The 14,209-nt window shown below is 45.8% G+C and overlaps 1 protein-coding gene across 1 annotated transcript in view; it reads right to left on the bottom strand.

Moving 5' to 3' along the window:
• LOC141051768 (cytochrome P450 2C8-like) overlaps positions 1-8,836 on the bottom strand; it is a 31,659-nt gene extending 22,823 nt beyond the window's left edge. The window contains exons 1-2 of the mRNA XM_073548791.1: positions 8,651-8,836; positions 8,108-8,270 (exon numbers count right to left, since the gene is read on the bottom strand). Of these exons, the coding sequence (XP_073404892.1) occupies positions 8,108-8,270; positions 8,651-8,830 (343 nt within the window). The 5' untranslated portion in view covers positions 8,831-8,836. The remainder of the gene's footprint in view (positions 1-8,107; positions 8,271-8,650) is intronic.
• Between the last annotated feature and the right edge of the window lie 5,373 nt (positions 8,837-14,209).

Below are 14,209 nucleotides of genomic sequence, written 5' to 3'. Positions count from 1 at the left end.
GTCCACATGGGCAATAGGCCCAGGATGGCCCGACAGCCACGTAACGTTAAGCAGTGACAGCCCATGTTATCCACGGCCACTGGACATCAATACAGTAGAGAGAAGATGTGGTGACTCATAGCCTTTGCGGATGCTCTTAGGGCGGGAGTCGGATGGAGTGAGGAACAGAAAGATGCTGAAGCTTCTCAGGTAGCAGAACAGACAGGTCAGATGCAGCCAAACCAGGTGACAGATGATTTCAAGTCTGGGGCGAAACAGGCAGAAGGAATTGTCATCATGGCGTTTTTAGGCCAAGAAGCGGCTGGGAAGCAGTCTAAGACGGTCCGGTCCAGACGTGTGCCGTACAGAAGCATCAGCAAAGTAGGGAGAGCTAAGGAAGCAAGTAAAGACGAATGTGTTATCTTTGATGTGCCAACTGTGGATTTATTGTGTGAAGCTATCAGTAAAGAACCCATTCAAGTTACCATGAACTGTGTCTCAGTTACTGGGATTTGCCCCGGAGAGGGGCCATCGCCACTTGGGAAGTGCCCAGGGGGACCCAAACCTGGAGACGCAGGTACACCGAGCAGTGGATTTCAGTTTTCTGTGAGGGAAGGCCGGGACACAGATGCTTTAGGGTCTCTGGCCACAACGATAGTCCTGGCCTCCCCTTACATTTGGCGTAGTCGGCAGGATGCGACTACCTCGCCATGCAGAGAACCCGCAGGAAAAAGATGATGATGATGTGTGTGCGACTGTTGTGCCCCTGGAAAATGACCTGAAAAAGGAGCAACTGGTCGCTGGATCTGGAGAAGCTTTTGTGGATGAAACACTGGATTTGCCTACTACAGATTTTGTGACAACACCGGACTTGACTACTAAGTTGGACTTGGCTTATTTGATGAGAACGTCTGGCACTATTACTGTGACCAAGATGTTGGCTGTGAAATTGGCAGGAGATGGTGAAGAGGAAGCAGAGAACAAGAACCGCGTTCTTCGTGGGCATTGCTGTCATCCCCTGGCACCAAAACCTGCCTGTCAGTATGCCCCGATCCGCCCCTGGTGGGTGCGGATGAAGAAGAGAAGAACCCGCCTCCCTCCACTAACTAACAACAAATGGGTGGAGAGGCTGAAGGCGGTCCTCCCTGGAATCGGGTGGAAACTGAAGGGACGAGCCATGTATGACCGAGTATGTCGATAACTGCTGAAGGCTGGAGTCACACTGCCGAATTTCTCATGCGATAATCGCATAGCACGGACTGGCCGGCGCCTCTCCTGACCTGAGCATGACAGTGTGATGGATTACTATGCAGTTGTCAAACTCAGGTCAGGAGAGCAGACAGCCAGTGCGAGTTTTACGATGCGATTCTCAGACGAAAAATACGGCAGTGTGTCTCTGCCCGAAGAAGGGAAACGGAATGGAGAAGCGGGGAATGGAATGTCAGTGGAGAGCGGAACTTTCCCCGGCGGAGTCCGAGTTTCTTCAGCCACCGGAGCCATCGTGGAGAGGCCCGGAGTCTTCCATTCAGCAACCAGAACTGAGTTGCTGGGTGTCGAGAAGTAGAGGGCAGGAAGTGGAGAACGCCCCATAGGGACTCGTGCCAGAAGGAAAGATCGGTATGATACTGTGCCTCTGGGAGCCGGATCGCTCAGCCGCTGATGCAGCAGAAGTTAGCAGCTACGGAACCAGGGTGTGCAGGATGCTCTACAGGAAGGTGGTGAGTACACCTCGGGTCCGCAGAGCATGGCCAGTCCCGTCCTCATGCGAAATGGAGAGTGGTCGATTAAACCTGATGCTCAGTCACCAGGTACGGACGATCAAAACCGAGGCTGATGTTAGGGTAGGGGTGGACATTCCCTGTTCCGCCAAAATGGAAGAAAACCCGCTCTTGTTTGTGGGTCGCCCTCCCAGGGCCGTGGGGTACTCAGTACCGGGCCGGTGTCAGTGGGATGTGTCACAGCAGCAGTGACCCGGTCCGTGGCCCTGGGCGCCCAAGTAATAGGGGAGATTGAATGGTGGAAATGCAATGGATTAGATGAATAGTTCATGATGCCACCTGTGGTGTTCGGCAATTGAGGTGTTAAGCCGACGCTTCATGCAGATCCTCTGGGATGGGTGGTGCGGTGCAGCAAAGATGTTGAAGCTCCCCACAGGTGGAGCTGTAGTCCCAGGGCAGTGTAAAAAGGAGATACAGTTGTGGCCATAAGTATTGACACCCCTGCAATTCTGCCAGATAATACTCAGTTTCTTCCTGAAAATGATTGCAAACACAAATTCTTTGGTATTATTATCTTCATTTAATTTGTCTTAAATGGAAAAACACAAAAATAATTGTCCTAAAGCCAAATTGGATATAATTCCACACCAAACGTAAAAAAGAGGGTGGACAAAAGTATTGGCACTGTTCGAAAAATCATGTGATGCTTCTCTAATTTGTGTAATTAACAGCACCTGTAACATACCTGTGGCACCTAACAGGTGTTGGCAATAACTAAATCACACTTGCAGCCAGTTGACATGGATTAAAGTTGACTCAACCTCTGTCCTGTGTCCTTGTGTGTACCACATTGAGCATGGAGAAAAGAAAGAAGACCAAAGAACTGTCTGAGGACTTGAGAAACCAAATTGTGAGGAAGCATGAGCAATCTCAAGGCTACAAGTGCATCTCCAAAGACCTGGATGTTCCTGTGTCTACCGTGCGCAGTGTCATCAAGAAGTTTAAAGCCCATGGCACTGTGGCTAACCTCCCTAGATGTGGACATAAAAGAAAAATTGACAAGAGATTTCAACGCAAGATTGTGCGGATGTTGGATAGAGAACCTCGACTAACATCCAAACAAGTTCAAGCTGCCCTGCAGTCCGAGGGTACAACAGTGTCAACCCGTACTATCCGTTGGTGTCTGAATGAAAAGGGACTGTATGGTAGGAGACCCAGGAAGACCCCACTTCTTACCCCGAGACATAAAAAAGCCAGGCTGGAGTTTGCCAAAACTTACCTGAAAAAGCCTAAAACGTTTTGGAAGAATGTTCTCTGGTCAGATGAGACAAAAGTAGAGCTTTTTGGTCAAAGGCATCAACATAGAGTTTACAGGAGAAAAAAAGAGGCATTCATAGAAAAGAACACGGTCCCTACAGTCAAACATGGCGGAGGTTCCCTGATGTTTTGGGGTTGCTTTGCTGCCTCTGGCACTGGACTGCTTGACTGTGTGCATGGCATTATGAAGTCAGAAGACTACCAACAAATTTTGCAGCATAATGTAGGGCCCAGTGTGAGAAAGCTGGGTCTCCCTCAGAGGTCATGGATCTTCCAGCAAGACAATGACCCAAAACACACTTCAAAAAGCACTAGAAAATGGTTTGAGAGAAAGCACTGGAGACTTCTAAGGTGGCCAGCAATGAGTCCAGACCTGAATCCCATAGAACACCTGTGGAGAGATCTAAAAATGGCAGTTTGGAGAAGGCACCCTTCAAATATCAGGGACCTGGAGCAGTTTGCCAAAGAAGAATGGTCTAAAATTCCAGCAGAGCATTGTAAGAAACTCATTGATGGTTACCGGAAGCGGTTGGTCGCAGTTATTTTGGCTAAAGGTTGTGCAACCAAGTATTAGGCTGAGGGTGCCAATACTTTTGTCTGGCCCATTTTTGGAGTTTTGTGTGAAATGATCAATGTTTTGCTTTTTGCTTCATTCTCTTTTGTGTTTTTTCATTTAAGACAAATTAAATGAAGATAATAATACCAAAGAATTTGTGTTTGCAATCATTTTCAGGAAGAAGCTGAGTATTATCTGACAGAATTGCAGGGGTGTCAATACTTTTGGCCACAACTGTAATAGTTGGGAGACGTGGATGGTGCAGAAATGTAGCAGTGTTGAGGATGTTGGCGCCGGAATGAGTAGAGGACATAAGGGCCTGTAGCTCCACAGCTTTACTCACAGTCTGTAGTGCGTACAGGTGCCTGCCTCCGTGCTGTGTTCTCCGGGTTAGGGGCTCAGTCAACCTCCAAGCAAGATGGAATGCTCCCTTCCAACACTCCGCCAACATGTGCCTTTCTGAACGTCTCCTCTATAGCGCCTTTGAGTGAAGTACTCCCAGTACTGAGTTACACTGGAGTTCCTCCTGTCAGATGTTCCCAAGAACTATACTTGTACGGCAGACAGCTGTAGCCTGCTTCGGGGACTCCATACTCCTAAGTCCCGGCTCACTATCAATGTTGTTGTTGTGCCCGCAAGTCTTAGATGGGAGTAGTGCATTTACAGCCCACTACTCCACCGGTGTCTGCTGCAGGACCCTTAGTGTCCATACAACCTCGAGGACCGGGCCCTGGCCTTGCGCTTAGAACTTCTAGGCAGGGTTCTCTTCTAACCCACGTCCTCTGTTCCCTTTTACTCCTACGTTCCGTACTAGTATTTCCTTCTTATGGAAGATCAGGTTTCTCTTCAATGTCTGTCTCTTTCTTTCCTTTCCTGTGTCAGCAGACCCAGGTCACTGTGATGTGCTGCAGCACTTCCTTCCTCCATCCCTCTCTCAGGGATCTCCTCTCACTCACTCACTGACTGACTGCTTACTCAAATCCTAAACCTTCCCGCTCTTTTATGTATTCTAACTCCACCCGCCCCCCAGCACGTTTCGTGTTCCAAGCAGGGAGCCACCAAAGGTGGTCTGCTACACACTATTACGCTGCGCCCAGGAGGCGGGACTTCGGTCCCGACATCTCTCCCTCCGGTACGGCGGTCCCTCGGGGGCTCCCGTCGGGTGCGCACGCGCAGCTCTCGTCCCCGGGGTTCTTCCGCCATGTCACGTTTGCACTTGTGCGCTCCTGTCAGTGCTGTATAGGGGTCGGTCCTCTCTATGGTAATAGAGGACCTGACCTGGAACCTGTAGTGGTCATATGCTTTCTGGCTAGGTCCTGACCTGGAAACAGTAGGAGTCATGTGCTATATCAGGCGACCTCCCCCTAGGGGAGGTGCCTGATTATTGTTGTGCTTCCTGGCTGGGTCTGCTTTGTCCCAGCCTGGCTGTGTGCTGTTCTCAGGTCCTCTGCTCTGTCTGGTATTCTATTGTGCTTCTAGCATTCGCTCTGTACTTTCACGCTGCTCCATGCTCAGTTGTGCCTCCTGGTACACTCTAGTATCCTGTCCTCTGTTCCTTGCTCAGTCGTGCCTCCTGGCACTCACTCTGTTCTTGTGCTCTGCTACATCTCCTGGCACGACTGCTGCTCCATTCAGTACTCTGTCGTGCTCCTTGCACCCGTCCTGCTTTGTTTACCTCCGGACGTATTACTCGCTATACGCCATTTGTGCCCACGTGTACCCGTCTTGCACTATCCCGTATTTATCGCACTCCCGTGTATTTTCTTGTGTTCCCTAGTATCCTGCACCTTTCAGGCACACACTCTTGTGTCTCGTGTGAGTCAGCCGCCTGGTGCCAGCAGTCGTGGTATCGTATCCCCTGGGGCTTGCTCCTGACACTCCCTGTATAGGGGGTGGTCCTCACTAGGCTAGCTCTCTCTGGGAGGGTGCCACGACCCAGAGGGTCCACTCCAGGAGTCGCTATCACGCTAACACACTCCAAGCAGGGAGCTGCAATGTTGCTTTGCTACACTACTTTGTGATGATGGGTGCAAGTGTTGGAGTGTGGGCAGGAGCCTCCAACTTACCTGGATGGTGGGGCACCACACCTCAGGAGGAGGTGCAGTACCTCTGTGGCAACTGAACCCTCAGGGGCGCCACACTTGCGTTGCAGTCTTGCGCTGCTACTGCTATGCCGGGATGGACAGTGGATTCTGCGGCTGCAGGGTCCTCTTCGACCCGTACCAGGGCATGGGAACCAACAAAGAAGACACGGAAAGCACGCTGTTGAAAATGTTTGTCCTTTTAAATAGATGTGTGTTGCGCATGTTGCGCCATTTATGGAACGCGCCAAAGGACTGTTCTGCGTCCTTCAGGGTAGAGGAAAAGCCCAAATGTTTACCCCTCAAAGGGATGGGGGAGTTGTCTGGCCAAAACTGGTCATGAGAACAGTTCTTTTAGTTCTTATATAGTTGTTTGTTTTGGCCTGGAGGACTGCGAGCTAGGCGTTATATTTGGAGCCCATGGACTCTTATTGTTTTTGTTGCACCTGTTGCGCCCATTCTGCTAGAAAAGCGGAAACTGTCTTCTTGGCTGGAGACTACTGGAAGAAAGACTGTACTTCCCTCAAGGAAAGGGGGGAACTTACCCGCAGGACTGCTGTCCCATATGTAGGACATGTACTTCTGTGCATACCGGATGTGACTACCTCATATAATTTCCCTGTGTGGAGTATGTGTTGTAAATATTAAAGTTTTGAAAAGTGTTTGGTCAGGGATGACCAAATTTAAGGAAAGGGGGAGTGTAAAAGGGTTAAGTAAAAATGTTCATTGTTGTATTTATTAGTCATTGCTAACTGGTACTGCTACATGTTTACATGTATGAAATGGTACTGCTACCCCTTCTGGGTATTACCAAAGTTTTATCTTTATATTTTGCTATATTATTGCTTTTACTTGCACATAGTTGTGTTAATGTTTACTGTATTTTATCTTTGCCATTTATAGTATAGGGAAAATGTAGTGCTCTTGTTTGGACACTAGAGGGGGCAATCTAGTATACAGAACAGTAAGTAAGGACATTGTTAAGTGTAGGAGGGGCTGCCGGGAGTTAAGGTTAGAGTAGAAGGGAAGAAGGGAAGTTAGTTCAGATGGGGCCAGGGTGCCCGACGTGTCCACATGGGCTATAGGACCAGGACGGCCCGACAGCCACGTAATGTTAAGCAGCAACAGCCCACGTTATCCACTGCCACTGAACATCAATACAGTGGGCCAGTACAGTAGAGAGAAGATGTGGCGACTCATAGCCTTGGCGGAGGCTCTAAGGGCGGGAGTCGGATCGAGTGAGGAACAGAAAGATGCTGAAGCTTCGCAGGAAGCGGAACAAATGGGTCAGATGCTTTTCCAGAGTCAGCCAAACTGGGTAACAGATGATTTCAAGTCTGGGGCCTGTGGTGACACAGGCTGAAGGAATTGTCATCATGGTGAGGTTAGGCCAGGAAGAAGCTGGGAAGCAGTCTAAGAAGGTCCAGTCCGGACATGTGCCATACAGAAGTGTCAGCAAAGTAGGGAGAGCTAAGGAAGCAAGTAAAGATGAATGTGTATCCTATGATATGTCAACTGTGGATATATTGTGTGAAGTTATCAGTAAAGAAACCGTTCAAGTTACTATGGACTGTGTCTCAATCAATGCGAGTTGCCTTGGAGAAGGGCCATCACCGTTTGGGAAGTGCCCAGGGGAACCCGAACCTGGAGACGCAGGTACACCGAGCAGTGTATTGCAGTTTTCTGTGAGGGAAGGCCGGGACACATATGCTTTAGTGTCTCTGGCCACGACTATAGTCCTGGCCTCCCTTTACACAGGGACCCCTCTGACCCCGGAAGTTGCGGCACCACTACTTCCTGGGTTAGTCAGCTCCCTGCATCGAGGTGAATATGGAGGTGCTCTCCGGTCCCCTCCTGACCCCGATCCCCCCACCGAAAAGACAACAGATTTCCTGGATTGTCTAACGGAGGGGAGGTTAAAAAAATAATAGAATAAAAAATTTTCTTCCCTGTCTTGGTGCCGCCCCCTGCAGCCCGGCGCCCTAGGCACATGCCCTCTAGTGCCTAGTGGAAAATACATCCCTGCTCACCCTCTCCTCCTGTACAATGACTGATAACACCTCAATATATAGTAGATAACACAGGACCCACCATTCAGAATAGAAGATGTCACAGCTCACTTCCTCCTCCTCCTGTACAATGACTGATTACACCTCTATATACAGTAGATAACACAGGATCCACCATTCACAATAGGTGATGTCAAAGCTCACTTCCTCCTCCTCCTGTACAATGACTGACAACCCCTCTATATACAGTAGATAACACAGTATCCCTATTCACAATAGATGATGTCACAGCTCACCTCCTCCTCCTGTACAAAGACTGATAACACCTCTATATACACTACATAACATAGGATCCCCCATTCACAATAGGTGATGTCACAACTCACCTTCTCCTCCTCCTGTACAATGACTGACATTTTCAGATTAAATATTTACTTTACAACTTACCAAAATTTTTAGAAAAAAACTCTCCTATTCCGGTATCTCCCCTATTACTAAACGCGTCGCTGCAGTCCACCAACGCTTCCTTCACAGCATCGTACCCAATCAGTACTATGGTCCGAAGGTTTGCTAAGTAGATGGTATAGACGGGTCCATATGTCTTACTCAGCTAGAAAATAAAACAAAATGATATATGTAACACTTTGGCCATGATAACAGGAGTGTATTACAAACATGCATCCTGCCAGTGCAAGAAAGTTTTACCCAGATGCAGTTTTCTCTGCTGCAAATGTAGCAGTGCACAGAATGTTACCGTAAGTTGAGTATAACTCTGCCGACATCACTGATTGGCCTGGATTGGATACACTGTACATTGTCAGCAATCTGCCAATCAGTGGTGGGGGTGGGATCACAGATTAGCCTGACTGCTGTGCACATGACTCCTAGTCCTGCAGTGATAATCTCCTGCTGATAAAACACTGATTGTGTAGAAATTACCGCAAGCCACAGAGCAAGTAACACAGACTGTCAGAAATTGTAAGCTCTTACCTTGACTAATGACCGTGGTAGTTCTGAGGTGCTGATTTGATGGATATTCCCCAAGCCAGGCAGAGGTGTGGGTCCTGGGGGGAGGTCCTTCTGTTTGACTCTACCCCACCATTTAATGAGATAAATAAGGAGAGTGACTCCAGTGGCCAGGAGAAGTGTGGATGCGATATTCAATGTCATCCCGAGTTCCCGTGACTACAGCTTGGGCTGCCCTGTATTCTATGTGTTTATATAGGTCCTGGGCAAGGTTCCAACTTGTCATTGCTGAAGACAGGCAGGGCGTGCGTTACAGGGTGCAGAATTACAGCTGTGTTGCATAATAAGTTGTAAAAAGTATAATAATTACCCAGATTAATGTCAGATAATGTGTTTAATGTCACATTTACACGAACCTATAATTGACTCATCTAAACATGTATTCAATAAGCCAAAAAATAAGCCAAACCCTTTACACGGGGATTACATCAGTGTAAGAATCTCCAGCACGTTGCCCCGGGTAAACAAAGGACGTGCTGCCAAGAACATGACCTTGCATAGTAACAGAATGATGGCACTAACAACTGTTATGTTCCTGCTAATTGTCGCTGGCCCTTTTAACCCCTAAATGCAATATCACATACATGTACATGATTGCGTGTGTACGGGGCTCAGAAGCTGAGCTACCTCCACACGTGGCAGGTGACTGCAAAAGATGAGCTCCAGTTGCAGAGCCCATTTCCAAGAACTTCGGGCGCGCGGGACACCTGTGAGGTAAAATCAGCTGAGAGCCTGGGACGGCAGAGCGCTTTGACAGGAGACCGTCGACTGAGTACCATTCAGACACCGCTGTTCCAGCCGACATCACTGCCCTTGCTGAGACTGCTGCCACAGCCGACAACGCTGCCACAGCCGCCCCCGCTGACAGTACTGACCGTGAGAGACAAGCTCTGTGAATAAGACTTAGGTGTGTGTCGATTCGGCACAGTGAACCGGGCTGCCCATTGTAAACTGTATTTGGGCAGTGCTAAAAATCTCCGTAGTGTTGGGACACTCATCGCTGAGGATAAGGACGTATCCCTCTTCATCACCTCATCTGCTGGACCCAAGACCCGCATCATGATCCCGAGGATTCGCCACCATTGTCAGGACCGGGGGAGGATACCGCCATTGTCAAAAGGTACTACATCATTTACCTCAGGATTGTGACAGACCCTCACTGCGACGCAATATAGGCAGCACCAGTCACAGACAGAAGTACAACCGTGACTGGCGCCTGAGTGATAAGTTATATTTTATTTTATTGTCGGCTTTACTTGTCCCTGTTCCTTAAGTTATCCCCATTAGCTTTTTGCTGTATTAGGGAATATTATCCCTCCGTTTTCTCCATGTGTGAAGTTTCTACTGTATAATAAACCCCTTTCACCCTCGGTCTGTGTACAGTCCGTTACTGCATCCTACGTGCCTGCAGTCTCCACACAATGACGATGACGATCCCCGTAGCATTTCTGCTTGTAACGTAAGCCGAGCTCCGATTCGTGCAACTCGTTGCTCGGCCACCATAGATCCCCTGATAGGTTCCCTTTAATTTCTTAGAAATGTCGACATTAGTGAGCACTTGATCTTTAGTCACTTCGCTTTTACAGTCGATAGTAAACTGAAATAACTTCTCCAAACGCACGGGATCGTATTGATCGCATTATATAACCGGAATGATATGATAGTGGGGGGAGTTTCCTTTTTGACTTTTGGATGTGAAACCACAGAGTAACTTTCACGGCCAGAGAACTTGAAGATAACAATGAGACAAGTGACTTTTACTGTTTTATGAGCCTGTTTTATGTCTACAGGTGAAATAAAGGTTACATTTTTCTATATTTCTGTTTCTATATGGACACTGTGTGCAGAATTATTAGGCAATTTGTATTTCTGATGATTGATTTATTATTGAACATTTTCAGAGGCGTCATCAGTCGAAAAGGTTATTAAAACTTGAAAATGTAATAAAGTCACAGTCCGCTTTTGTCTTATGAAACAAGAGGGGATTATAGGGATAAAAATGGGAAGCGCAAGCTTCTAAGTGTAGTAATTAGTTTCCAAAGGTATATACTCAGTGTGAATACACTCACCTATTTGGTGTCTTTCCATTCAGTTTGCTGCAAAGATCTGTGAAACCTCCCGGAAGACCAATCATTTTGGGTATCGGGTCATTTACCAGTCAGCTATCGCAATATATCGACCTGTATTTACAGGATCTAGTCAGAAAATTACTTTCTTTTCTCCTAGACTCCAGTGAATTAATAAAAGAATGTGAAAATTTTATTTGGGAAGAAAAGTACATGTTTATAACTTTAGATGTAGACGCTCTTTACTCCAATATTGATCATATATTGGGAATCATTTCAGTTTCACAGTGCTTGAATGGGATAGTAGATATGCCAGAACAACAGTGACAATTTTTAATAAGGGGTTTAAAATTCTTATTAGAACATAACCTTTTTACTTTCCAGGGGCAATTGTATATACAGCGGCTTGGCACCGCGATGGGGACTCGGTTAGCCCCAAGTTTTGCAAATCTTTTCATGGGGTGCTTCGAGTCCTCATCACCCCTGTGTCAGCAACACTACTGTAACAACATACTATATTATCGTCGTTTTTTTGACGATTTAATTGTATTTTGGAAAGGCACTTAAGTTGAAGCTCAAGAATTCATTGTGGCAATAAACAGGAATGACTGGGGTATTACTTTTTCTGCAAAGGTTAATAAGGAAAAAATAAATTTTCTTGATCTAGAAATATCCCATAAAAATAAAAAAATAGCACTAAAGCATATTTCAAGAAAACTGACACCAATGGTTTCCTAGATTATCGAAGTGCACACCATCAAAAATGGAAGCAAAACATTCCTTATAGCCAACTCCGTCGAAATTTGGAGAAACAATACAAATAAGGAAGATTATGTGGAACAATCGAAAATTCTCATTGATAGGTTTACGGATAAGAAATATCCAAAACGATTAATCATGGCAGCATACAGAGCTAATCTAGAAACAAAACGGATGCTTTCAATCTTGGTATCTATCGATGTGGTTTCCGAAAATATTGTACCTGTAAAATTATCAGTCATATGACTCAATACATTACGGCGTATAGTACGGGTGAAACCATAGCAATCACGCAAAAATTAACGTGTGATAGTGATTTTGTTATATATATTATCACCTGTGCCTGTGGCCTGCAATATGTGGGTCGGACCACTCAGCCCTTACGATCCCGTATGAATGGCCACAGACACAATACTAAAAATGTTTTTTTTTTTAAAGAGTTTATCCCGACACTTATGCTTGAAGCATAATAAAACATCTAATATTTCCGCGACCCCGCTGGAGCAAATACCTGAGAATTGTACTAATAAGATACAAAAGCTAAACCAGAAAGAATCGTATTGGATTTTCCATCTGGGTACATTACACCAGGATGGATTAAATGATGTTATAGTGGGTATATGATATACAAATTAAATAAATCGACAGGTATGAAATTGCATACAAGATTTATACATATATGAATGAGATATCGAAAAATTCCATTTGGTTTTTGGAAACAGTTATAATATGAAGAGAAAAAAAAGTAAGAGTTTAAAATTTTTTAAATTTTGCTATAATGTACATGTTTGTAGCATTTTATATTTTATATTTTTGTATCAAATCATACTGCAGTATGTTTAGTAACATTTTAAAGAAATTTTATATATAGTTTTATTATATTTATAATGTTTTCAGAAAAGAAAAAACTTTTAGTGTGAAAATTTTGTTTGAAATATTTTTATATATTTTTTCATTGTCTTTTTTTATGTGAAATTTTTTTTGTATATCATTCATTTGATATATGGGTTTTGTTAGACTCCTCAGAGTGCAAAATCCTGCATATCTGAGTATCTGGGTGTGTCTGAAAAACAGACATTTCAGCCCTCACTACCCCCACCCAAAACCATATGCACATGCAGGGAGATCTGCTATAAAATGTGTTCAGATAGATCCATTTATATACTTGACATTATACCTGAGGAAGACTCTAAGAAGTCGAAACCGGTTGTGTTCTAGCTTGAATTAAAAATAAAAATCATCCTTGAATCTAAATATCAAGTTCCATCATCATCCTTCAGGAGCGCATATTGCTGGTAAAAACATTCACCAAGCGCTATTGTCTTATGAGAATATCTGTGTTGGCAGCGGATTATTCAGGATACTCTCCAAGCGTGTGACAACAAAGCTTCTTTATTCAGGAACAAACAGGAACAATATATGATAAGCTTAAGGGTATGTGTCCACGGTCCAGATATGCAGCGCTTTGCATGCAGCGGAAACCCGGCTCTGCCCAAAGCGCTGCCCCCTTTTGTACGCGTGGTGATTCCGCCTGTGTTCATTGAATTCAGGTGGAATCACCGCATCCTATAGATGGACTAGGTTATTTATCTTGCGGAGACGGAGAGTCTCCGCAAAATAAATAGACATGCTGCGGTCTATAAAGCCGCATGTCCGGTTACACAGGGCCGTCAGATGTGGCCATGCACGTATAGTGGAGATGAGATTTCATAAAGTCCCCTCCACTATGCTGTAACATCTGGACGCTGCGGATTGGAAGCTGCGGCTGAGCACAGCGTCCAATCCACAGCAAACACTGAAGGAATACTGACTGTGGAAACATACCCTAATAGATCAGGAATGAAACATTTGAGTGTCTCTATCTGTGCATCATCTACAGCAGGCTGCTTCTCTCAAAAAACAGGAAATACAGTTACAGCTCTCCCTGTGTGAGCCTCTGGGAGTTTGTTTTTGTTCTAACTTTATGAACAGCATAAAGTTAGCAACTAAACACTCATAGACAGGAATGGAGTTGTTGCACCAAACATATTCCAACAATCTGAATAACCAATCAGCACAAAAAGTTGAAAATGCATTTCTGACATTTACAGTAAAAAATTCAGCAACCAATATAGTAGTATGGCGGCCCTTCTCCATCCATGGAATCTATTGACGATCAACTTTTTTTGGGCAGCACCAGCAACAACCCCTAGACACTAATCAGAGAGGTGATCTCCTTCTCTGTGAATCTCCCATGTAAGAAGGGCCACAAGTTCTTAGTAGGATTCAGGTCCGGTGAGGATGAGCCAGGTCATTATTCTTCAGCTTCAAGGTCTTTCCTGGCCCCAAGCAGTGCAGACTCTGATGGAGTCTTGTCCTGTACAGGCATCAAGGATTTCTTGGAAGACACAGACTTTTTCCTGCTCCAATGCTGGAAGAAACTGTCTTCTAAAAACTGACAGGAGGTTTTGGAGATGAGTTTGAGTCCATTGTCAACCTGAAAATGTCCAACAAGCCCATCTTTAATAATACTCGCCCACAGCAGTGCCCACCGCTGTCTCGCTGGTGTCTGAGTGGAAATGGAGGTTTAGACCTATTACTGATATAGCCACAGGCTCAACCATCTGTAACGTGGCATGGCAGCTGTGGTCGAGGCGCTCGTCTCTTGCTCCCCGGCACATTACATGAAAGTGGGTGTCATGATCTCGCCACTGACACC

The sequence above is a fragment of the Dendrobates tinctorius genome, unplaced genomic scaffold (genome assembly GCF_039654945.1).
Source record: "Dendrobates tinctorius isolate UK_male_01 unplaced genomic scaffold, ASM3965494v1 ptg000158l, whole genome shotgun sequence".
NCBI classification, from domain to species: Eukaryota; Metazoa; Chordata; class Amphibia; order Anura; family Dendrobatidae; genus Dendrobates; species Dendrobates tinctorius.
Note: the sequence above shows the minus strand (reverse complement) of the source record. Positions and strands in the feature narration are given on the sequence as shown.